The sequence below is a fragment of the Tursiops truncatus genome, chromosome 5 (genome assembly GCF_011762595.2).
Source record: "Tursiops truncatus isolate mTurTru1 chromosome 5, mTurTru1.mat.Y, whole genome shotgun sequence".
Taxonomy (NCBI): domain Eukaryota; kingdom Metazoa; phylum Chordata; class Mammalia; order Artiodactyla; family Delphinidae; genus Tursiops; species Tursiops truncatus.
In genome coordinates, this window is record NC_047038.1 from 70,955,424 (window position 1) to 70,982,328 (window position 26,905).

Consider the following 26,905-nt stretch of genomic DNA (forward strand, 5'->3'; position numbering starts at 1 on the left):
ATTAAAAGAGTTTCTGGGGGTTCCCTGGTGGCGCAGTGGTTGAGAGTCCGCCTGCCGATGCAAGGGATGCGGGTTCGTGCCCCGGTCCGGGAAGATCCCACATGCCGCGGAGCGGCTGGGCCCGTGAGCCGTGGCCACTGAGCCTGCGCGTCCGGAGCCTGTGCTCCGCAGTGGGAGAGGCCACAACAGTGAGAGGCCCGCGTACTGCAAAAAAAAAAAAAAAAAAAAAAGTTTCTGGGAATTCCCTGGCTGTCCAGTGGTTAGGACTCAGCACTTTCACTGCCAACGTGGCAAGGCCAAAAAAAACCCAATAATAAAAAAAAAAGTTTCTGGTAAACATAAAATAGTAGGAATAAATATATGGTTATATCTTATGAGGCAGCAGTTGATAAAATAACAAAAATAATGTGATGTAGGAAGTGTGTGAGGAGCTCAGGTTTTACACTTATAATGTGTATTTTCAGATCCTCATGTCATCACTTCTACCTTTGGTAATTAATAAGTGATCTTGAGAAAACTAGTAGGAAAGGGAAGAAAGAAAAGAAAGAAAGTAGGACTGGAGAATAGGTTAAATTTAGCCTCTTAAAGACACTGGGATGATTTGATTACTGTCACTTGAGAGAGATCCTGGTCAGTGGTTATGGGTATTTTGAAAGGAATGAGGAGGGTAGAAATGGATATGAATTAAAACAGGAAGAATTTAGTTCTGCTGATCTTACAACTGGGGTCCCCAACTGGTACATCAAGTATAACTATAGAATTTCCATGATTATAATTTTTCAGGAAAAAGGCAGTGCTCTATTATGAATTTTTGTATAATTATTTCCTTCATTCATTCTGCAATATGGTGTTCCGTTTCTATAATACTGTGTGCCAGGCAGTTTTCTTTGGGGGTGAGGGTGAGGCATAAGGAATGATGTGAAATATTCCTGTCCCTGAGATGCTTGGAGTGCTATATGAGAGAGAGTTAAACAATTATATATAGCTTATATATATACACACAACTACTTTCCCCCATCCCTCCAAATGTATTTTATGCATTTTAACCATCTTGGTATCCCGAACACTTTAATAATAAGGAATCCTCACATAGCCATTCTTATCTTTCTATGTAACTCAAAAGAAAAAGAGAAGAGATGGGACTTCCCTTGTGGTCCAGTGATTAAGACACCACACTCCCACTGCAAGGTGTGCAGGGTTCGATCCCTGGTTGGGGGAACTAAGATCCCACATGCCATTCAGGATGGCCAAAAACTTAAAAAAAAAAAAAAAAAAAAAAAAGAGAGAGAGAAAAGAGAATGTCTGGGCTGCCTTTTTTTTTTGTCTTTAAAGGTTTTTTTTTTTTTAATAAATTTATTTATTTATTTTTGGCTGCGTTGGGTCTTCATTGCTGTGTGCGGACTTTCTCTAGTTGCGGAGAGCAGGAGCTACTCTTCGTTGCAGTGCACAGGCTTCTCATTGTGGTGGCTTCTCTTGTTGCAGAGCACGGGCTCTAGGCACGCGGGTTTCAGTAGTTGTGGCACACAGGCTCAGTAGTTGTGGCACATGGGCTTAGTTGCTCCGCGGCATGTGGGATCTTCCCGGACCAGGGCTCAAACCCATGTCCCCTGCATTAGCAGGTGGATTCTTAACCACTACGCCACCAGGGAAGTCCCTGGGCTGGTCTTAATATTAACTTTAGTTCTATAAGCAGAGTATAGTGTATTCTCTCTTCCTACTGTGGCGTAGCGTAAAGATACTGCCAAATTTTCTTTAGCACTTTAATTACCTGATATTTTATTTAATTATTTATTTTTTTGTAATTGCTATCTATGGATGCAATTGTAGCTAAGCAGATATGTATTATGTATTAGTCAATACACATTAAAACTGTCTCTTTCTTTGCAGCTGTTGCCACAATTTGCAGTTTGGTATAGTTTGAGACTTCCAGTCTTCCTGATGTCTTTTCTCAAAACAAAACAACTCATTTTCTGATTGCCACACTCCCAGTTGGTCTCCCAGCAGTACACAATTATGCCTCAACACTAGATGTTTGTCTCTTTAAAGAAGTAATTTCCAACCTCAGTTTTGTGGCATCCCAAGGAATATCAAAATTGTTTTGATACTCTTAAAATTAAAAAACCCATGCCATACCAGAATGAGAATCAAGAGAATCATGAAATGAAAATGGAAGCATAGAGTGTCACTGTCTAAAAGTTTGGGATTTACTACTTTAAAACTTTTCTTAAGTCTGTTCTGCTTGCTCTGCCCTGTTTGTTGATTCACCATGTTGTGTTCTGCTGTCATACCAGCAGTTTATGTCTGTATCCTGCCCTGCAGCCATTGTCACTTCAGGGCTTGTAAACTGTTCTAAGACTTTATTAATGAATTTGCCTTGTAAATAATTACCACTATTATTTATTACTAAAATTTCAAAAAGACTCTTACTACATATGAACTGAAGATATTTTTCTTCAATTGAGTTGTGATTTTTTTAATTGTATTTAATAGTGGGATCTATTACAACTTTATATTTTGTGGTTCATAAGGCTTAGAAGAGAGCAGGTAACAGCAGGAGGCCATTAGAATGATTACTATATTGAAGCCTTTAAGTCAAGGATCTTGTACATTCTTTTAGAAAATGTATTAGTTGGTAAAGTATGTAAAGTATTAGTTGGTAAAGTTAAGAGCTTAGGTTCTGAAGCAATCCTGGTTTTGCCACTTAACAGCTATGTCACCTTGGACAAGTCATTTAGCTCACTGTGCCTCTTGACCTCATCTGTAAACCAGGGATTATATTAGTACCTATCTCATAAGCTTATTGGGAAGATTGAAAGGGTTAGTATATTTTAAATACTGAGGAACTTCCCTGGTGGTCCAGTGGGCAAGACTCTGAACTCCCAATGCTGGGGGGCTGGGTTCGATCCCTTGTTGGGGAACTAAAATCTGGTGCAGCCAAAATAAATAAATAAATAAAATACTGAAACCATGCCTGCCATGTAATAAGCCCTTGATTAATAATAACATTAATTATTATTTCACATTGTCTCAGGAAGGTTGTTAAATCATTATAAAGCAATGTATCCTAATAGTTTATTAAATTATATTTAGGTGTGGGTACGGCCAAAGATACTTTTATTAATGAAAGTTTAAAAAAAACCATATACAATGGAATATTAGTCAGCCATAAAAAGGAATGAAATAGTGCCATTTGTAGAGACGTGGATAGACCTAGAGACTGTCATATAAAGTGAAATAAGTCAGAAAGAGAAAAACAAATAGCATATAATATCTCTTATATGTGGAATCTAGAAAATGGTACAGATGAACTTATTTGCAAAGCAGAAATAGAGACACAGATGTAGAGAACAAACTTATGGATACCAAGGCGGGAAGGGGGGTGTGGAATGAATTGGGAGATTGGGATTGACTTATATACACTACTATGTGTAAAATAGATAACTAATGAGAACATACTGTATAGCACTGGGAACTCTACTCAATGCTCTGTGGTGACCTAAATGGGAAGGAAATCTAAAAAAAGAGAGGATATATGTGTACGTATAACTGATTAACTTTGCTGTATAGCAGAAACTAACACAACATTATAAAGCAGCTATACTCCAATAAAAATTAACTTAAAAAAAACAGTAAATGAGTTCAACATACATCTGTTTCTTGTTCCTCTGCTCCCTTGTGTAGCTGACCAACTTTAGCCTTCTGCAATACCCCTTTGACATATCTGTCCGTCTTTATTCAACCCTTGGTCTTGTTCCCAGTGCCTTTTCTGAAGAAGTTACTCCACAGACCACCAACTCTGATCCATTGATTCCACACTCTGGGCAGACCTTTAAGCCTTTCCATCACCCTGATTTAAATATAAGCCTTTCCTTGACCTACTGTATAGTACAGGGAATGCTACTCAATGCTCTGTAATGACCTATATGGGAAAAGAATCTAAAAAAGAGCGGATATATGTATATGTATAACTGATTCACTTTGCTGTACACTAACATAACGTTGTAAATCAACTACACTTGAATAAAAAATTTTAAAAAAAATTCAAGCCTTTCCGGATGGACCTAGAGATTATCATACTAAGTGAAGTAAGTTGGGCAGAGAAAGACAAATATATGATATCACTTATATGTGGAATCTAAAAAAAAAGTGATAAAAATGAACTTATTTACAAAATAGAAGCAGACTCACAGACTTCGTAAACAAACCTGTGGTTACCAAAGGGGAAATGTCGGGGGAAGGGATAAATTAGGAGTTTGGGATTAACATATACACTCTACTATGTATAAAATAGGTAATCAAGGACCTACTGTATAGCACAGGGAACTCTACTCAATATTCTGTAATAACCTATATGGGAAAAGAATATGAAAATAATGGATATATGTATATGTATAACTGAATCACTTAGCTGTATACCTGAAACTAACACAACATTGTAAACCAACTATACTCTAATATAAAATAAAAATTAAAAATAAATAATAAAAATAAAATCAAATTTCCAATCTGAAAAAAACCCCCATAAAATTATAAGAATAGAAACAAAATTACAATCTCAATATGGCCACTTTGAACTTACTTTGTTATGTTTCCTTTATCTTTTTTCATATGCACTTAAAAAACATTGTAATCATTGGTGTTTTGTTCAGGGTTCATTCAGATGCAAATATATAAGTCTGTAAATGTCATTACTATTGCAGGGAATATACATTGAACTTTGTGAAGACAGAGGCTCTTTTCTTTTGCGTTGAATACACCTTACTCAGTAAATAGAGAAGTATGATTTTGAGGTATTAAAATCTGATGATTTTCCTTAGCCTGTAAAAAGTTTCCATACCAATCTACAGAAATTTATTTCAATAACAGTTTTGATATAATTTTATTTTTACTTTAAATAAAGTTAAATCTTTGTTGTTCTTAGCTTTATTAGCCTACTTTCAGCTGACTGCAACATGAAAAGTGATTACTGTGGTTACTATAAATTCAGTAAAATGTCTCCAATTTCCCATCCTATCTCTGTCTTTTAATAATATGTCTGCTATGTGTATGCATAAAAAAGTCCCAAGAGACATACTGCAAACTGTAAATAACTTGGGAGGATAGAATTGGTAGGGGGAGGGAGGTTATTATCACTCCTTACATTTATACATTTCTATATTATTAAAGTTTTTTTGTTTTGTTTTGTTTTTTAATTTTTGGCTGCGTTGGGTCCTCAGTGCTGCGCGCGGGCTTTCTCTAGTTGTGGTGAGCGGGGGCTACTCTTCGTTGCGGTGCGCAGGCTTCTCATTTCTCATTGCGGTGGCTTCTCTTGTTGCTGAGCACGGGCTCTAGGCACGCGAGCCTCAGTAGCTGCGGCACACAGGTTCAGTAGCTGTGGCTCAGGCTCTAGAGCACAGGCTCAATAGTTGTGGCTCACGAGCTTAGTTGCTCCACGGCATGTGGAATCCTCCTGGACCAGGGATCAAACCTGTGTCTCCTGCATTGGTAGGCAGATTCTTAACCACTGCGCCACCAGGGAAGTCCCTAAAGTTGTTACTTTTACAAAATAGTTATATTCTTAGTTGTTTTTATCACCAGTCATGTTATACAGGTATGTGTGACATATCGGACAAAATATGATTTGTTATGATCAGTTTCATAACATTCATATTCTTAATTACATCTTTACTAGTTCTCTCACTATTAACAATAGACATAAATTATATTTAATGGTGTTTAATTCCTTTGTAATAATTGTCCTAAGGGAAAAAGCAACATCTTGAGAGACCAATTATTTCTAACATATTTTTTAACAGCTTTATTAAGATAGAATTTACATACATAAAATTCACCTGTTTTTAGTATTGAGTGATTTCTATATTTACAGAATAGTACAACCATGACCATAATCTTGGTTTAGAATATTTTCAATATCCCAGAAAGGATCTTTGTACCCATTAGCAGTCATTTCCCATTTCTCTCTCCCCATCCCCTCTCCCATCCCTGGGCAACCACCAATCTGTTTTGTCTCATAGATTTGCCTATTCTAGACATTCCATATGAATGGTATCATGCAGTATGTGGTCTTTTGTGGCTGACTTCTTTTACTTAGTTTAACGTTTTTGTGGTTTATCCATATTGTAGCATTTTTATTGCCCCGTAACACATTTTAAAATTTTTATTTATTTATTTATTTTTGGCTGCATTGGTTCTTTGTTGCTGAGCGCAGGCTTTCTCTAGTTGCAGCAAGCGGGGGCTACTCTTTGTGTTGGTGCGCATGCTTCTTATTGCAGTGGCTTCTCTTTTCGCGGAGCATGGGCTCTAGGCTCTCGGGCTTCAGTAGTTGTGGCACGAGGGCTCAGTAGTTTTGGTGCACGGGCTTAGTTGCTCCGCAGCATGTGGGATCTTCCCGGACCAGGGCTCAAACCCGTGTCCCCTGCATTGGCAGGTGGATTCTTAACCACTGCGCCACCAGGGAAACCCCTAATATAGTCTTATGACAGGTACTTAAGGAAGGTTTCCTTGAAGAAGGGACATTTAAGTTGAGACTTCGTAGAAAGTACGAATGGGCTGGCCGAAATTGGGCAAGGGAGGGTGAGGTAACCAAGAAGTGGAATTGAGTTTGTTTAAGGCAAGGGGAACAGCATGCACAAAATGACCTAGAAGCAAAAGTGTTGGGCTTTTCAGGAGTAGAAATTAGTACCATATGGCTATTATTTAGATTTGAGTGGTGGAGAAGGGTGAGAAATGTAGCTAAAAAAAAAAAGGTACTGCAACAGTTCGATCATTGCTGTGTTTCAAGGGCCACGGGGGCTGTGTTTTGGAAAAAAACTATCATAAGGGCAAAAGGAAACTGGCATAGAATTTTTAGCAGAGGAATATTAATAGATTCATATTTCAGAAAACAATTTGGCTGCAATATATAGAATGGATTGGAAGGGAGCAAGACCAGAGATTTTAAAATTTTTTAAAGATTGTTCATTTTCAGAATTCTTCTGGCCATTCTTTGTCTTTACATTTTCATGTAACTTCTAGAATTAGGTTGTCCATTTCTATAAAAATGCCTGCTGACATTTTTGTAGGGATTGTATTCTGTTGATCAGTTTGGAAGAATTGACATCTTGACAACATTGAGTCTTCAGATCTAGGAACATGGTACATCTCTCCATTTATTTAAGTCTTTCATTTCTCTCAGCAATGTTTTATTGTTTTCGGTGTACAACTCTTGCACTTCATTTGTTAAATTTATTCCTAAGTATTCTTTTTGATGCTGTTGTGAATGGAATTGTTATATTTATTTCATATTTGAGTTCATTGATACATAGAAATAAGTTGATTTTCTTTTTTTTTTGGCCTGTTGATCTCATATCCTGTGACCTTGCTAAACACATTAATTAAGTCTAGTTGATTTCGTTTGCTTTCAGTAGATTCCTACAAAGGATTTTCTATGTACAGGATCATACTGTCTGTGAATAAAGACAATTTTACTTTTTTCTTTCCCACATGGATGCCTTAATTTCTTGTTCTTGCCTTTCTGCACTGGCTAGACACTGTAGTACCACATTGAATAGAGATGTTGATAGTGTGCATCCTTAACTTTGTTCCCAGTCTTAGGAGAAGTATTCAGTCTTTTACCATTAGGTCTATTTTCTGAAAGAGTTTGTATAGGATTGGCATTACTTTTCCTTAGTATTGATAAAATTAATAAGTGAAGGCATCTGGAACTGGGCTTTTCTTTACAGGAAGATTTCTCATTACTAATTCAATTTATTTTTATAAATCTCTTCAGAGTCTCTATTTCTTCTTGAGTCCCATTTGATAACGTGTATCTTTCTAGGAATTTGTGTATCTAGTCTTCCAGTCTATCTGTTTTGTTGGCGTAAAGTTCTTCAAAATATTCCTTACAATTCTTTTAATATTGGTAGTGTTTGTAGCAATGCTTACTCCTTTTTTTTTTAGTTTTATTGCGATATAATTGAGATACAGTACTGTATAAGTTTAAGGTGTACAGCGTAATGACATTACTTACGTATTTTGCAAGATGATTACCACGATAAGTTTATTTAACATTCATCATCTCATACAGATACAAAAGGAGGGGGGAAGAAGAAGAAAATTGTTTTCCTTGTGTTGAGAACTTTCAGGAAATGTTGGGCTTTTTGGTTTTTTTTTTTTTTAATTGGAGTATAGTTGATTTACAGTATTGTTTCAGGTGTACAGCAAAGTGAATCAGTTATACATACATGTATGTCCATTTATATTCTTTTCCCATAAATGCCATTACAAAACATTGTCTCTACTATAGTCTGTACTATACAGTAGGTCCTTATTAGTTATATATAGTAGTGTGTATCACTTTTTCTTTCACACTTTGGCAATTCATGTGAAAGAAGCCAGACACACAAAACACACATTGTATGATTCTGTTTATATGAAATGTTTAGAAAGGAACATGGAGCAGAAAGCAGATTTGTTATTGCCTAGGGCTGGAGGTAGAAACGGAAAGGGGGTTTCTTTTTAGGGTGATAAAAATGTTCTAAAATTACATGGTGGTGATGGTTTGGGTAACTAAATACTAAATTCATCAAATTATACAATGAATTTTATGGTGCAGAAATTACACAGGCAAATTTTATGGTATGTAAATTACATCTTGAAAAGGCTGTTTTTAAAAAAAGTTGTAAGGTACTTTTAGCATCTTTAAAAATACAGAAACTACTATAAACTAAATGAATAAAACATCAATAATTCAAAATCAGTTTAAAACATCATAATCTCGCCTATACCAGGTGAATGGTAGCTTTCCTGTTTTTGTCAATGGCACTATAATTCTTTCAGTTACAACAGCTAAAAATTTAAGAGTAATTTTGTATTCTTCCATCTTTTTTTATTTCCTACCCTTATCAATTTGCCTACTAAAAACATTTTTTTTCACTGATGCTTTTGAATTTCTTAAATAATAATATACAGTTCAGTCAAGAGGGACTGTTTTCTGATGGACACAGCCAATTTATTGATGGCTAATGTAACTTATAAGTTGAGATTGTCAAGATTTTACTTGTCAAGAAAACTTGAAAAATATTGCTTTATTCGCCTATTTCTGCTAAAATTAAGTCATAGAGGCCCAGTGGGAGAGCTGAACCTCCACCTCTATGCAGCATCAACAAGACAGGAGGAGGCAATGTCAGATGGGGCACTTTTTCTCCCTTTTCCCCATCCTCCATGAGTTAGTCAGGTGCAGTAAAGGAGCTGATTTTACATCCCATCCATCTGGAAGTGCAGTAATTTTGTTTACATCATAGATTTCACTTAAGTGTCTTAATTTGGAAACCACTCTGGTTAGAATTCAAGTAACTTCACATTTTTCATATAGAGTAACATTTGAAATAAATTAACATCAATTGATGTAATCTGAACTAATCTGAGGAAAAACAAATGAAGTAGGAAGTATCTTCCCACCTTTTTGTTTTTATGTGCCTTCCCCAGGAGCTTATAAAATACTTTTCCTTTCTTCTTTACTGAAACTGAATTTCATAAATTGATTCATATTGTTATTAAGGATTTTTTAATGTATTGCTTTTCTCTGACGTATCATTTGAAAAAAGGGCTACAGAGTGGGTACTGCTTAAGTAAAAGGAATGCATTACTAATGGTGAATGTGTGGTTTGTGGTAGGAAGGGAACTGGGAGTTGGAAAGCAAGGTATTTATCTGCCTTCTAGACAGGACTTAATGATATGGTTATATTAGGGAGTTAAGAACTATTGAAAAAAGAATAAAATATTGTAAAGACATGTTTCTTCATAGTTTTTGAAATGAGAGTAAAAGAGAAAAATAAAGACACATTTTAGGACTGGACAGTTGGCCTCATTTGGGTTCATTTAATAGTTGAGATTTGGGCTTATATTGATGATTGTAGTGTCATTTTCTTCCTGTGCAGAAAGTAAATGTGGGTGATTTTAAACATACTCCATCATTTTTACTCCCCATCCCCCAATTTAAATCTGTTCCAAAGGATCCCTATTTTATAACCTTGTGCTTAATAATTAACATTACCCTTTTTTGTTTTTGTTTTTTGTTTTCTTCTAGGCTGTATTCATCACCAAAGAAAAAACTTACACCAATGCAGAAATCAGTTAGTCCTTTAGTTTGGTGCAGGCAAGTTTTGGATTACCCAAGTCCTGATGTTGAATGTGCTAAAAAGTCTCTTATCCACAAGCTTGATCAAACTATGTCAGGTATGTCTATAATTTTACTTGTAAATTCATCTCTTTGCTTTCTTTAATCAAAAAACAGATAAATGTTGACTGGTATGTTTTTAGGAAGGCAGTTCTTTGCTTGAGGGGTGTTTTCCAAATCACATTGTGCATGCCATCGTGAGTTTTTGCCATATGCACATAACCCTGTTCTGTTATTTTCTTAATAGCCTTTAAAAAAAAATCTCCGTATTTTTATTTAGCTTCATCCTAAAAAATATCCATGAAATAATGGATTTTATGTAATAAGGTTTTTTCTGGTGCAAGCTAAAATAAATAATTATTTTAAAAAAATGTTTTGTCTGATATCATCTAAAATCATCTCACCAGCCTCAGGGAAATTCTGATGTGGTAGAAAGATACAGGTTGAGAACCAAAGAGCCCTCATTCTCACTCTGTCGCTTTGTTGCTATGTGACTCCGCGAATTATTTAACTCCTATAAGCTCAGTTTTCTTATAAGCATGATGAACCCTGTAAGTGTTATTTAAGGATTAAATGATAATGTTGAAAGAGCCTAGCATGTTTTTCTGGCTCATGGTAGTGCTTAGTAAATGTATTCATTTCCCCTCTTTTTTTTTTTTTAACTTGACATTTTAAGTTAAACTGCTTTTATGTTCTATTGTTTAATAGCATTCACAAAGCTGACAAAATGTGTCACTCTAATGGCATTTAAATGTAGCATGCCAGTGTATTAGAAATGTAGGAAAAATATTATTGACTCTTTCTTGGAATTACTCTCAATCTTTTAAAAATATGTTTCAAAAAAAATTAAAAAATTAAAAAAAAGAATATCAGTTTCTGGGAATTCCCTGGGGGTCCGGTGGATAGTACTCAACGCTTTCAGTGCTGGGGCCCTGGTTCAGTCCCTGGTCAGGGAACTAAGATCCTGCAAGCCTCGCAGCGAGGCCAAAAAAAAAAAAAGAATATCAGTTTCCTGGAATGCTCATGTAGTAAAAGATTGATGCATGATTACTAATCCTAAATAGAGTTTTGTTTTTTGCTTTGTGTTTACTTGGCAGCCATGTCCTTAAAATTGCTTTTTTTTGGCTTTATTATTGAGGTACGTCCTCTTTTTTAGAGTGTAAGCTGCAAATGGTCAGGGGAAGCAGGGGGGAGCCTACACAGTTAAACTGTCATATAGTAAAGTGTAGTTTGTTGTGGCAGGAACAGTGGTTATTATAAGAAAATAACGTATGGGATGGACATAGGGGAGAAAACCAAAGCTGTTGCACTTCACAAGTAGCAATTGGAGTGAGTAGCTTTTTGCTTTATTATAACAAAGGCATTAAAGATAGTAGGAGCATGTAAGAAAAGCTGTTACTCTTGAACCAAAACTAGGTGTAATCAAGTACTGGATCTGCTTAACAGTGTTTAGATTTTATAGCTGTATGCACAGAGCAATAGCTATAGCTGTATATATTCAAAGAAAAATAATTTGGCTGTTGCAAGTTTGAACCTTGTAGTCCTAAACCTCTCTTTTCCCAAGTTAAAGGGAAGATTGTTTTTTAAATGTATTTTTTTGATAAGGCAAAGCTTCCTAGGAACTTAGCTATTATATTCTAGCACAGCCGTTTTCTACTCCATCATACTCAGCTTCTCTTTAGTGTACCAGCACCTGTTCCTAAGATATTCTTCTCTTGTTTTTTTGATAGCACATTATCTTTTTTACCCTTATTCTCCCTCCGGTTTTCTTTTCAGTCTTCTTTAAAGTTTCTCCCTTCTCTGCCCATCTTTTTGTGTGTGTTTTGGGGGGGGAGATAATATTTATATAGCACAAATTTCCCACTTTCACCATTTTTAAATATACAGTTCATACAGTTCAGTGGCATTAAGTACATTCACATTGCCATCACCACTCTCTATCTCCAGAACTTTTTTGTTATCCCATACTAAAATTCTGTACCATTAAACTTCCCATTCTTCCTGCCTTCCCCCCACCCCCGCCCCATCTGCCCAGGTCTCTCTTTTGCCCCATTTCTCTCTGTTTTGATGATTTCATCCATTCATACTATATCCAGTATCATCTTTATTCAAACTAATCTCCTTTATTTATGCATATTCAATATTTTTTGAGAACCTGTTATGTATCAGGCGTTGGGCAAAGGGTAGCGGATACATGATGAAGAAAGACTAACACTGTACCTGCACTCACGGAGTTTGGCATCTAGTAGGGGAAACATGTTAATAAAATAATTTTTATAACTGGTGATATGTAATAAAAGAATGATCTACAGTGCTTTGAGCTTGGAGAAATTAGAATTTTACTTCAGGAAGTAATGTTTGGCCTGAGTCCTAAAGATTCAGGAAAATTTAAGTGGGCTAAAGGGGAAGGCGACAGAGGGAGTAGAGTGTTCCAGGTGGTGAGAACAGCTTGTGCAAAGGCTCTGTGGGAGGCCTTTGGGAGCATATGGGAGGGAGCCTAGTGTACATGAGGAACTGGACATGAGGTCAGAACAATATGTAGGAGCCAGACTCTGCAAGGCCTTAGAGACCATGTTAAAGGTTTTGGACTTTATTCTAATATTCTAAAAGCAATGGGAAGATACTGAAGGGTTTTATTCAAGGGTATGGTATGTGTTGGCAGGAAGAAGAAATGATAGGATTTGCGCGTTGATGAGGACATGCTTAGCTGTAGTATGGAGAGTAGATTGGAGAGGGCCAAAAGTGAACCGTAGGATGCTTTTGAGGGGGGTTGATGATGATAGCTGCGTAGTGTGTGTTGGGGGGAAAGGGTTGTAGTGGAGATGAAAAGGTGTGAAAGGAAAAAGGAATGAACCAAATATGAGGAAATGAGGGAGAAGAAAGTACCAGCAGTGATTTCTAGCTTTCCAGCTTGTGTAATAGGATGAATGTTGTTATCATTCTGAGATAGAGATCCCAGGGAGAGAATTTGTTTTAGTTCGAAAATAATGAGTTTGGATTTGGACTTGTTGGCTCTGGGGTGCATTTGCCATACCCTCAGGGGAGACATTAAATGGGCAGCATATATGGGACTGAAGCTCATGGAAACTTAGGCCTGGAGATATAAATAATGGATATTTGGGGGAATAGAGATAATAACTAATGTTGTGAGTATGAATGAGATTTCTCAAGAAAAAGAATATGGTTTAGAGTGAGAAGATAAAAGAGTTGAGAACTTGAAATGCTAGTGATTAAATAACCAAATAAAGAGAGACTGCGCTTCAAAGGAAATAGAACAGTAAAGAGATAGGAAGGAATGAACACCCGTATTTCTGCTCAGGTTGATATATTGAGATCATGCTACATACTAAATATGTTTCGTGGTGTCTTGTCTCATGGTGAATATGTAGAAAAATATGTAGAAAACTATACTGACCAACTTACCACACTATCCAACTAAACAGAAAAACTAAACAGAAAGCATGTGTTCCTCCTCCCAAAACCAGTGCTCTGCTTATAGGCAAACCAGAAACTTCAGAAACATCTTATTGTTTTTTCCCTTTAGAAATCCTTACCGGGTTTCTTTTTGTTGTTGTTTTTTTTTTTTTGCGGTACGCAGGCCTCTCACTGTTGTGGCCTCTCCTGTTGCGGAGCACATGCTCCAGACGCGCAGGCTCAGCGGCCATGGCTCAACGGGCCCAGCCGCTCCAAGGCATGTGGGATCTTCCCGGACCGGGGCACGAACCCGTGTCCCCTGCATCGGCAGGCGGACTCCCAACCACTGCGCCACCAGGGAAGGCCCGGTTTTTAATATTTATCCTTTTCTTCCTTTTTTTTTTTTTTTTGGCCACTTTTATTGCCTAGTTCAGTCTAATCTATTTAACATTAGAATTTCCATCAGTTTTTTTTCCTTAAGCTGATTGGATCATATTACTCTTGCTCAAAAGTCCCCGATGGTGTTATCACTGCTACTGAACAAATTTCAGACTCCTGAGCATAGTATTCCAGGCCTCCTGTGACCTGGCCCCAGCTGGTTGTTCCTGTTTTGTCGCTCACCATGAACTTTACCTTTCTAGATTACTCACTGTTATTCCCTGGACACTCTATGCATTTTCAAGACATGGTTTTAGTTTATGTTATAAACACAGATGAAAACATATACTTTCCCCACTTCCAGTGTCCTACCAAATTATCCTCTCAAGACTGCTCCAGTGCCTCTCCTTCCAAAAAGCCTTACTACCTACTTTCTCTCAGTTGTAATGAATTACTCCTATCTCATCATTTCCATTAGCCTCTTTGCGCCTTTATGATAGTACTCATTTCATTTTGCCTTGAAATCACTGTTTTTTCTGCCTGCACTACTTGGCTTTAGGCCTCTTGAGAAGAAGTACCATGTCACATTTGTGTATTTATTCTGCATAGTACTTTGGTGATGGTCATAAATATGAATAAGCTGTAGATTTTAGAATAGGGTGAAGAAAAGAAAAAATATTTTAAGTATTAATTTTTCTTGTATATAATTGATATCTTAGCCCTACTTTCATACTATTTTTATAATTTTATATGCATAGCACAAATTTTTCCCCTTTTTTGGCAGAAGTATTCTCCTTGGTCCAGAAAATGGGGTGGGGGGGTTCTTTTTAAAAAAAGAATTCTTGTATGTTTGACCTTAATCTGGCCTAAATAGTCAGTATTGCTTTATTTTTTCAAAAATCCAAACTTTGGAACGACTATTTTTAAAACTCATTATTTCATAGTTTTTTGTTGTTATTAGCAGTGTGTGTTTGTTATAGAAAAATGAGACAACACAAATATGCTTTTATATTCATTTTATTTTTAAAGGCCATTCAAGGTTGACACAGTTGGAATAAACTTTCCAACAAGATAGAAGTAACTTAATTTAGTAGCTAATAATTTGTTGAGGAGATATTCTTCCTATAGTATTATTTCTGTTTGGTGTGGCTCCTGTTTTATTTGCATAACAAAATTTAAGACAGTGGAAGTATTTTGTTGGGATTATTAATGTGATATATTTCTCTCCACTACTATAGAAATGTTTCTGTGTTTAAACTGAGATAATGACTTACTGAATTTCCTAATTGGAAAAATTTTTTTTTATAAATTTATTTATATTTTTAATTTTTGGCTGTGTTGGGTCTTCGTTGCTGCGCACGGGCTTTCTCTAGTTGGAGCGAGTGGGGCCTACTCTTCATTGCGGTGCGCGGGCTTCTCATTGCAGTGGCTTCTCTTGTTGCAGAGCATGGGCTCTAGGTGCATGGGCTTCAGTAGTTGTGGCACATGGGCTCAGTAGTTGTGGCTCGCAAGCTCTAGAGCACAGGCTCAGTAGTTGTGGCGCACGGGCTTGGTTGCTCCGCAGCATGTGGAATCTTCCCGGACCAGGGCTCGAACCCTTGTCCCCTGCATTGGCAGGCGGATTCTTAACCGCTCTGCCACCAGGGAAGTCCCCCAGTAGGAAAACTTTTGCGATGTTATTAGCCTTTTCTTCAATTTGATTTTTCCCCTTGTCATTAATGCAGCTCTCAAGAGGCAGAATTTGTATAATAATCCTTTCAACTCCATCAGTTACACAAGTCCTTACAGTCCAAATGCCAGTAGCCCATACAGCAGTGGTTTCAATTCTCCGTCCTCAACCCCAGTGCGACCTCCTATAGTCAAACAGCTAATACTTCCTGGAAATTCAGGTAAGGAGAGACGAAATGGAGTAATTAAGAAATGGTTCTTAACTTACTGCCCTGCCTCAGAAAATAACTTACTCATCAGTAGTTCAAGTTCCTTTATTTATGAAACCTCCAACTGGTTAGAGAAGATATCATTGAGGTGCTACTTAGCACCAGGTAGTATGGTACTAGGCACCAGTGATACAGATAAGCCAAGTTACATTCATAAAGTTTTCTTTAGCATGTGTGTAAAAGTTTTTTAATGTGGCTTGAGAAAAATAGCGTCACAGGCTTTATTTTTTTAACCAGTAGATGCTTACTGAGTAGCTTGCTTAGGTTGTAAAAGCTACAGAGTTAAACTCTTCTAATAGGAGTTTTAATGAGCTTTGATATTGTAGTTAAATAATAGTACAAGGCTGTATATGAATGTGCCAAGAGAGTGTTTAGAGCTCTAAATGATATGGGAGAGGGATAGATTGCTATAATTGGGGGAAGAATGTTCTGCTGTGGTTCTGTGACTGAGACTGTTATTCTGTAGCTTACTGTTCTTTAGATTTCACCATTCAGTTACTCTTATTACTGCTATTGGTATGATTAATTATCATAGCTTCCTTAAAAATTAAAGTATTATTAACCACCTCAAACTTTTGACTTGTATACTCCCTAGTCTCATCACTTATTGACCCTGAAGTTTGTTCTGTACGTAGGTTGTTACTTGCTACTTATTTCACCCATGACTGTTGTACTAAAAAGGTTGTATTTGTTTAATATAGAGAATTTTATTCAGGCACTATTTGAGACTGACCTTATAGTACTTTTCCTATCATGTGCACTATGCTCTTCTTGACAACATAAACTGTTTCGTATTCTTCTTGCTCTTTTTATGTGCCATTCGTGTTGGAGCTGGCTCTTATGGTGAAGAATTCTGGAAAACAAGTTTCAAATAAATCTGTATTAGAAATATTAGTGACAGTCCTGGGATTTTTAAAATTCTTCATTAGAAGTTGATGATCTGATGAAAGCATTTCCTTAGGAACAAATTAGAGTCTTTTGGATATGTATATGCTTTATTCCTCTGACCTGTCTTCTATCCCCCTTTTGGTTTAGTGATAAAATGAGTTTTTTCATCCAGTCATTTTCTTCATCCCATCTTTGTGCTTCACTAGTTAACTTCAGAGAACTCCTTGGATCCCCATTACTAGTTTAGGGAAGGAATTTTGTAAACATGGCATAATGTAGGAGAAATGAGTGTAGTGTTCTTTTTTTGGTTTGTTCCTAAATCTCTAAGGAGTCCTGATTTTCCTCAAATTATAGCTTTCTTGTTTAGGAAAAGTAGGTGCTTTATTCAAGGGAAACGATGGTGGTATTTGCTAGTGACTGAATTTGGGAGGAGAAAACACATCTTAAATTCATCTATTTATAGAGTAGTTTCATTGGCTACCTTGTAAAAGTTGAAATCCTATAGCATGTATTATTGAACATTAATTACTTGCCAGGTACTGTTTTGAAAACTTAATTGTTTCATAAGAATATAGATAAGTTATAACTATAAGAAAATGTGTTTTGTATTTGTCATTATCTATGAAGGAGTCTCTGTAGCCCTCTTTATACTTAATCAGGACAATTTTTAATTTTAACATTTGGGAATTTTATAAACAGAAAAGGCAAAATAACAATGAACTGAATCCAAAGATATAATATCAAGTTAATTGTAACAGATGTTTATTCAACTTTTGTTTCACTGAAGTTTGAATCATTTTCTTTTTTAAGGTAATTTGAAAAGTTCGTCAGACAGAAATCCTCCACTCAGTCCTCAATCCTCTATAGACAGTGAATTAAGTGCTTCAGAATTAGATGAAGATTCAATTGGATCCAATTATAAGCTAAATGATGTAACTGATGTGCAGATTCTAGCTCGGATGCAGGAAGAAAGTAAGTATTTTAATTGTTAAAGTTGTGGTCTTTCATTACTGTACAATTTTGTTGTTGTTATTAAATATGTCAAAGTGTTGTGGAATAATAACGTAGTAAGAATAGAAATGTTGAAATTTCAGAGGCTTTTTCAACAAGTGGACTGGTTTGTTCATTAACTTGTTTTTAGAATCCATAGTATGTAGAGCAGTTTGCTGTGTGAGGAGCAAAGAAAAACAGGCTATGCTCTGCTTCTGTGACTGGTAATCATACCCTGCATGTTACTCTACACTGTAACTCTGTAGTTATTACTCGGTTGCTCTGTGTTTTCTTAGTGTAGACCAGAGTTTCTCAACTGTTCTTTCATTATTGCCTCCCCAAGGAGCCGATTTAGACATTTTTCCCCCTTTTTATCCACCCCCACTCCCGTTAAATTTTAATACCGTTGATATACTGTATATCTCTTTTTGTACTGTAAGGGCCACAAACTATTATGATATCGAAGATTTTTTTCACATCCCCCAAATCATTTTTTTTCTCCTTGGGGGCAAATTTTCTTTCTTAGAATGTTTGGTGTAGTCTGTAAAAAAGACCTTCATGGGAAAATCGGGATTGTGACATTAAGTTAAATGAAGCATGTGATGTTGCTTTGCAAAGTGGTCCTTGCAACTTTTTAGGTCACATATACCTTTGAGAATCTGATAAAAGTGTTGTCCCCTGTCATTCCCAAAATATGCATACGCACAAAATTTTTCATACTATTTCAAGGGCTCATTAGTGCCCTCTCATCTGAATGTAAGATGTTGGTGATAGTATTATTCTTGCCTGTATATTTTATTGTATGATGCCATAGGCTTAACTGTGAAGGAAGCAGTCTCTCTAACCTTCATAATGAAAAGATCCTTGAAACACAGATTTCAGAGTCTTGACAGTTGGCTGAGGTAATGGAGCAATGCTATAGTTTAGTTCAAAATTTTTCTGTTTAGGTCCTTTCTTTTATGTAAATATGTAGTAAGTTTTATCAAGCTATAACATTTATTAAGAAACTGCAATGTTTCTCACTCTGCTAATTCTTGTCTCATTTTCACACATCTTCCCTTAGAAAGATAGAAAGCTTTGGTGCTTGTTTTATCTATCTTTAGCCCTAGAAACTAATAACATTTTACCCTTTTCTTCTGTAACTTTGTGTATGTAACTCCTCACTGGGAGTATGGTATTGTCAGCTAGTGAGGGGTTACTTATTATCATGGATGTGAAAAAAGAATAAAGCATGCTGTGTAACTACCAGTTAGAATAAACTCACTCATTTCTTCTTTGAATCCTGACTTTTTAGACTGCAGTATTTTGTTAGAAATTCAACCAGCTATTTGCTGTAGTTTTCATATTGTGTGTTGGTAATGCATAATAGAAATTTTAGTCTTACTTGAAAAATCCTTTCTAAGCTATTCACACGCACAAATATTTCTTTTCCTGGTGAATTTTTTAAAAAATAAAACAAAAAATGCTGAAAATGTGTATGATTCCTCCTTGAAAACACCAGCTTTTTTTTTTTTTTTTTTTTTTTTTTTTTTTAAAGAGAGAATGATTTTCCTTTTTACAACATTGTTTCTCCCATTCTTTGGTAACAAAAATGAAGAGTAACAGATTTGGGCGTTTGCCTGGTTAAGCTCCCTCATTTTTAAAATGAGAAACACACAATCCCATAGTGGTTGTGACTTCCCTAAGACCCCCTTGTTAATGGAGAACCTGCATTGGGATCTGGATTTTTCTTTTTTAAAACACCGCTCTTCTCACTGGTCTGTCATCTTTTGCTAGGTGACTTTAGTGCCATGGTTGCTATAACATGACACTAAGTAATTTGTTGGTTACTACAGTGGTCCCCAAACCTGACCAAAGGGCTAGACGGGCCCTAGGAATCTAGTTTTACAGGTACCTTGGTGTGATTCTCATCCACTACTTTGGGGAACCATGTTGATATCACTTTCTGTGAATGAATATATAACTTAAAAGTTTGATAATTCTCTAGAACAGATCTTTTGGGCTAAACTGCCAATAATTAGCAGGACTTCCTCAAAATGTTATCTAAATTCCATACATTTTTTCAATTGTAATTTTTTTTCTCGTTGAATATCTATCAGCATTTGTTTTTATTCTAGAAGGTTTTATACTATTTGAAGGGCTCCTAAGGTTGCTTGGGTATTTCTGGAGGTATCAATATAATTAAGGGACTCCTTTGAAAATTCTTACTTGATGGCTTAGAATTTATCTTGTTTTATTGAAGTCTCTTAGGTTATGAAACAACTGAAATTATGTTTGTGTCCAAGTATTGAATTCCTAAGAGTGGGATAGAAGTTTCCTTCATCATCTTCTTGAGTAAGATTAATGCAAGGATTCAGTATCCAGGGAGTATATTTACTCACTGATGTATTCTTTACACTGGTTGGGCAGTAATTGTTTTCCTTCAGTATTCCTTTAACGTTAATCTCAAATTTGGATTACTGTCTTTTGGAGTAGAAATATTTTTAAATTTATTGTTCTATTTTTAATATAGATTTCAGATTCAAGAAGAAATGTTGAAATTGGGCAAAAATTTATGAATTTTATTTAATTTAAAAATAGCCTTTTAGATGTGGTATATGCATCCTTATGTGTGGGAAAGTCTAAGGTGAATCAAGTGAAAGGGAGTTTTCCTTTACACGTTATACCCTATTTGAATTTCTCAATGATAATCTTTTGCTTTTAAACCTTAAAAAATATTTAAATGTTTAAAAATAAAACTAAAGAAATAAAATAACACATTCATTATTGTCAGGTCTCCGGCAAGAATATGCAGCCACCGCGTCTCGGCGCAGTTCTGGTTCATCTTGCAATTCTACAAGACGGGGTACTTTTAGTGATCAGGAACTTGATGCACAAAGTTTAGATGATGAAGATGACAATATGCATCATGCAGTATACCCTGCTGTTAACAGGTTTTCACCATCACCACGCAATTCACCTCGACCATCACCTAAGCAGTCACCCCGAAATTCACCTCGTTCTCGATCTCCTGCTCGGGGAATAGAATATAGTAGAGTGTCCCCACAGCCTATGATTAGCCGCTTACAGCAACCTCGCCTTTCCCTTCAAGGCCATCCCACAGATTTACAGACAACCAGTGTTAAAAATGAAGGTAACTATAATGTCTGGAAAAACTTTGTCCTTCAGGGCTTCCCTGGTGGCCCAGTGGTTGAGAGTCCGCCTGCCGATGCTGCTGATGCAGGGGACGTGGGTTCGTGCCGCGGTCTGGAAAGATCCCACGTGCCGCGGAGCGGCTGGGCCCGTTGAGCCATGGCCGCTGAGCCTGCGCGTCCGGAGCCTGTGCTCCGCAACGGGAGAGGCCACAACAGTGAGAGGCCCGCGTACCGCAAAAAAAAAAAAAAAAAATTTGTCCTTCATATTCCAGTATGAAAGTAACAGTTTTTGCCAAGGTTCTGTATTTTAGAAAGTAGATCAACAATTTAGACAGTTTATTGTTTTATTAATACTGAGTCAGGGACTTCCCTGGTGGCACAGTGGTTAAGAATCCGCCTGCCAATGGAGGGGACGTGGGTTTGCGCCCTGGTCTGGGAAGATCCCACATGCCATGGAGCAACTAAGCCCGTGCGCCACAACTACTGAGCCTGTGCTCTAGAGTCCCCGAGCCACAACTACTGAGCCTGCGAGCCACAGCTACTGAAGCCCACGAGCCTAGGGCCCGTGCTCCATCACAGGAGGAGCCACCACAATGAGAAGCCTGTGCACCGCAAGGAAGAGTAGCCCCCGCTTGCCGCACTAGAAAAAGCCCACGCGCAGCAGCGAAGACCCAACGCAGCCAAAAATAAATACAATAAAATAAATTTATTTAAAAAATACTGAGTCAATGCAAAAATAAAGGAAGAAGTGAATTTAATTTTGCTTGATTATGTTAGTTTTGCTTTGTTATACTCATGAAGTGATCTGTGTATAGATTTTTTTTTTTTAATTTATTTTTGGCTGCATTGGATCTTTGTTGCTCCGCGCAGGCTTTCTCTAGTTGTGGCGAGCGGAGGCTGCTCTTCATTGCAGTGTGCGTGCTCCTCATTGTGGTGGCTTCTCTTGTTGCGGAGCATGGGCTCTAGGCACGCAGGCCTCAGTACTTGCAGCATATGGGCTCAGTAGTTGTGGCTCGAGGGCTCTAGAGCACAGACTCAGTAGTTGTGGCGCACGGGCTTAGTTGCTCTGTGGCATGTGGGATCTTCCCGGAACAGGGAATCAAACCCATGTCTTCTGCATTGGCAGGAGGATTCTTAACCACTGAGCCACCAAGGAAGTCCCTGTGTATAGATTTTGATTTAAGTAATTTATGGTTCTTTTTAACAGTTCTACCCATTTATAGAAACTGTATTGTTTATTTTTATAAGACGTGTACTTCCTGTTAGCTCTTCTAAAATATGCATAACACTTAAATAAAGAATTTTATTTTTTTTTTAATTTATTTATTTTATTTAATTTTTATTTTGGGCTGTGTTGGGTCTTTGTTGCTGTAGGCGGGCTTTCTCTAGTTGCGGCAAGCAGGGGCTACTCTTCGTTGCGCTACTCAGGCTTCTCATTGCGGTGGCTTCTCTTGTTGCAGAGCACGGGCTCTAGGTGCATGGGCTCAGTAGTTGTGTCTTGCAGGCTCTAGAGCACAGGCTCAGTAGTTGTGGGGCACAGGCTTAGTTGCTCCATGGCATGTGGGATCTTCCCAGACCAGGGCTCAAACCTGTGTTCCCTGCATTGGCAGGTGAATTCTTAACCACTGCACTACAGAGAGGCCCAAGAATTTGATTTTTGAATGTTAATTAACATTTTAATTTTCTTCATTGGAAAGAATGTTTTGATTTTTTCTTTTAATTAAATTTCTGTTGTCATAGAAAAACTAAGACGCAGTCTTCCAAACCTATCCCGAACATCCAGTACACAAGTTGACTCAGTGAAAAGCAGCAGAAGTGACTCAAATTTTCAAGTGCCAAATGGAGGAATACCTCGCATGCAACCTCAGGCTTCAGCCAGTAAGTATCTTTTATGTATCAGTTATTTAAAGATAAATGAAAATTGTAGATTTTAATTTTGTGCTGAATAGCTGTATTAAACTATAGTAAAATGTAGTGATTATCAATTGCTATAAGATGATCATAGCTATATTAAAATTTAAAATTTGTCCCTATGAAATACCCAATTGTATCAATACTTAAATCTGTATGAAACTGTGGTCTCTCTAGAATTCTAAAATAAGCATGTTCTAGCTGTTTAATGTATAAATATATATGCCTTAAAAATCTTATATTCTGCAATACTGCACATTAAAAATGACAGGATTTTGGGGGGAAATAGTCCTGAAGCAGACCACTTAAAACCCAAGGAGCTTTCTTACTAGAACATTAATAAAAACAATAATGATCCCATGAAAATAATAGCACAATTAAAGGCATGTTAAATTCTTAATAAATAAAATAAATACTCCAGCAAATGTAGAATTTCATTTTTAAAAAAAGTTGAAGGTAACCTGATGGAAAGGAACGTTGAGACCGTTGAATTAAGGAGACATATGCACCATAAACAAAGATCAGATAATCATGCAGAAGGAACTTCTGAGACAAAGTGGCCAAACTGAGCTAAGAAGTGATGTGGGAGTAGATGGCACTCTGTACTTTACAGAGAGACTAAAACAGAATTGAATACTTTCCAAAAAGTATTGCGTATTAAGTAGGGTAGATATGAGCATGCAGTCAAACCAGTTTTAAACAACTATCAGAGTTATTTCTACAATCTTAGAAATGCTCAATATGCATGCCTTCTATCCCACAGTTCACATCAGTTTTGTAGTTTGATTCATTCAGTTCCTTTGTAGCATGTTTACTGTCAGTGGTTGAAGTGGTCACTGTGATGTGTTCCTTCATTTCCTCAAAGCTGTGACAAAGAAGTGATACAGACATGAGGTTATTGACTGTCCATTTATAACTTGTGTATTGAGTAACACAACTTTGAAAGCATTCAACTCTTTTTAAATCCCCTTGCACTCTTCCTTGGCTCTATTGTGTTTAGCTGACTTTGTGTAGTTTGTATTAAGCTGCTGTTACTTGGTGGCTCAAAAATCCAGTCCAGAAAAAAATACATTTGAACCAAAATGACTTTTGTGATATATTGATAAATTTTCCCTATTTACAAATTGCATATAATATTATTTTTATTATAGAACTCACATTGTACGGTACCAAACATTCATAATTCTGTTTAATCCTCTGAACAATTCTATGAAGTAGGTTCAATTACTAACACATTTTACATATTAGGAAATTGAAGCTTTGAAAGGTTACATAAGTTATCTATGATCATACCATACAGCTTATAAGTAGCAAGTTAGGATTCAGACCCATGTTGATCCTGATTGAAAGCCAAAGCCCATTTAGAGAGATTTTTCACATCAGTGGTTTAGTACTAAGACATAAAAATTATCCAGAAATATTATTTCTTTTTTTTTCTAAGATAAACTCTAAAATTTAAGGCGTTGTAGAAAACTGATACCTAGAGATTTGGGTACCTCATTTTTTTAGATGGAGGTGTGCAAAAACATGTTTTTATATCACATTAAATTTTAAACACACAGACCATGTGAACTGTGTGTTTAAGAGTGCCGTTATGGTACTCATGTGGTACTCATAAATGGTGTAGAAAATAGAGATTCACAAAATTTAAAAAATGAAAGTAAAGATACAGTTTGAACTCTAAGTTATTGCTGAAGTGGTGAGTGATAGGTTTTGTGCCTTTAAACCTGCAAATTAAGTTAATTTGATTTAATAATATCCTGTTTCTGGGGTTTTCTTCCCTCTTGGGAAGAGCAATCCACAGTGTTAATAAAACAGGAAAGAAACTTTTATATTGTTAAGAATATTAAGTAACAAAACTCATGTATATTATAAGCTACACTTTTACAGTCTATGCACAGATAATCCAAAACACCATTTTCACTTGGCTTTCAGAGGTGCTTTAATATTTAGTTTGAAATTGTTAAATTCTGAATTTTTCAAATCTTTCCATGACATATTTTCAGACAGCTTCCCAGCTCTTTGATGAAACCAGCTATATCTATATCCTTTTTACCTCATTCCATTATTGTCAGTACCAAATCTTTACTCAGATTTGTTCCCTCATGCCCTCATACATGCTGTTTGTTTATTTAAACTATTCTAGCATCTTAAAGCTGTATGGAAATGAAAAATAACTCTTTACAAAAAGAGAAGGAACAATAAAAGATTGAGAACCTAGGATAAAAATGTTAATAAAAAAAGAATATATTGACCATATCTTAAACTTTATGATAACTACTCACCTTCTCTAGTGGTAGAATTACCATTGTATAATCAACTGCTGATTCCCTAGAATTTTTTTTTCCTGTAGGTAAATTATTTTTTTCTTTTTCCCCAGAAGTGGATTATTAAGGAAAATACATAAAGAAACATAATGAGATTCTAATCACTAATTTACTTTTAAGTGGGATATATGTATACTGTTTCATAGTCGTATTTCAATATTTGAATAATGTATAGGCAGAAGAAAAAGTAAGGTACCATCCTATTTTAAAAATTGCATATACTTGTTTATTTTTATATATGTAGCTGTAGTGAAGTTTATTTATGATGAAAATGTCACAAATATTTATTTTAGTATAGAATCACACTACTCACAAAAACGTATTTGGAAAGTAGTAAATCCAGAATATTGGCAGGTTAAAATTAATAAAGTTTATTTTATAAAAATATTTAAAACTTGAGAGTTCCTTGGAGGTCCAGTAATTAGGACTTGGGCTTTCACTGCCGTGGCCCCAGGTTCAGTCCCTGGTTGGGGAACTAAGATAACAGAAGCCGTGCGGCACGGCCCAAAAAAAAGAAAAAAAAATTTTAAACGTTTTGTTTAAAGTTAATATATTATAAAGCAAAATAAAATGTTACCTATTTTTCTGAAAATTTTACATATATCTTTGATACATAATATATATGTGTGTTTTAACTAGTGTGTGTATATAGGTGTACTGTTTTCATAATAGCCTTTTTATTTTGATATATAATTATGTACAGATATTACAATGGCAAGTTTTATATATGAATTAGCATTTTAAATATTTTATATAAACCAAGTTTATATATTTGCTGCATTTTATTTTCTTACAAGTATTTTTCCAGCTCTTAAGTGGTAAAGCTTTGGTTCTTACTTGCTGGTCTGCATGAACCTAACTTTGCAAGGTTGCTTTATTTCCACCTAAGGGACCACTTCTTTTGCCTTGTTACTATGCCAATCACTATTTTTATATGCTTATTTGCTATGGCTGCATTATTGTGGATGTTGGCATTCAAATATGAATATTATGAGAGTTCTAATATATTTTCATTTTGATAGCTATTACCAATTCTTGACTTTTATATTTGGAAAATATGAGTAACTTAAAAAGTTTAAGAAAACCAGAGCATTGCAGAGGTCATGGATACATGTAATTTTCTCAGATTCTCCAGTTAAAGGAAGGAATGTTTCCCATCGACAGTTTTTCAAAAGACTAGTGCTTGCTTTCTAAGACCACTGGAGCACAGGTTTAATAGAAAGTTTAATTTTCAGAAAAATATAGGAATTACTGGTTCAGAAATAAGAGAAGAGAGAAAAACCCAAGGCAATCTGCTGGTTTTATAAAAAGTAGTATGAGTTTACTTTAACATGTATTGTCCCATTTGAACCTCACAACATCTCATTTTTCATTTTTATAGAGAGGGAGAAAGATCCATATAAATTATATGTACAATGTCAAGTAACTAGAAAAGTGGCAAAACCAAGCCAAATTACTCCCTCTTCTCAACTCCTCCATGAGTCTCCTGATTTCCTCCCAATCATTGTTTGGATTACATCATGCTGACCTAATTTCAAATGAGGAGGCATCTTGGAAAATATTCTTGGATGACTCTACTGGAGCATGATTTGAGACTGAACTATAAATACTTTGTGAATTACCACAAGAGTAAAATAAGTCATTGTAATATTTATCCACTTGCTTGCTTACATTTAACTAAATGGAAGAATATATTTGAATAGGATACAGAGTATACTCCCAAAGAAGAGATGTATAGGATCAGTATTGTACTCTGGACCTCTCACTGAA

General features: G+C 36.1%; 1 protein-coding gene across 4 annotated transcripts in view; it reads left to right on the forward strand.

Annotated features, from left to right (window-relative positions):
* Positions 1–26,905, forward strand: part of SLAIN2 (SLAIN motif family member 2) — an 80,835-nt gene that overhangs the window by 23,834 nt on the left and 30,096 nt on the right. For 3 of the 4 annotated variants that reach the window (XM_019928225.3, XM_019928222.3, XM_019928220.3), the window contains exons 2-6: positions 10,067–10,215; positions 15,673–15,837; positions 17,584–17,745; positions 20,537–20,896; positions 22,638–22,775. In XM_019928225.3, the coding sequence (XP_019783784.1) occupies positions 10,067–10,215; positions 15,673–15,837; positions 17,584–17,745; positions 20,537–20,896; positions 22,638–22,775 (974 nt within the window). The remainder of the gene's footprint in view (positions 1–10,066; positions 10,216–15,672; positions 15,838–17,583; positions 17,746–20,536; positions 20,897–22,637; positions 22,776–26,905) is intronic. The other variant, XM_019928223.3, reaches the window with a different exon arrangement.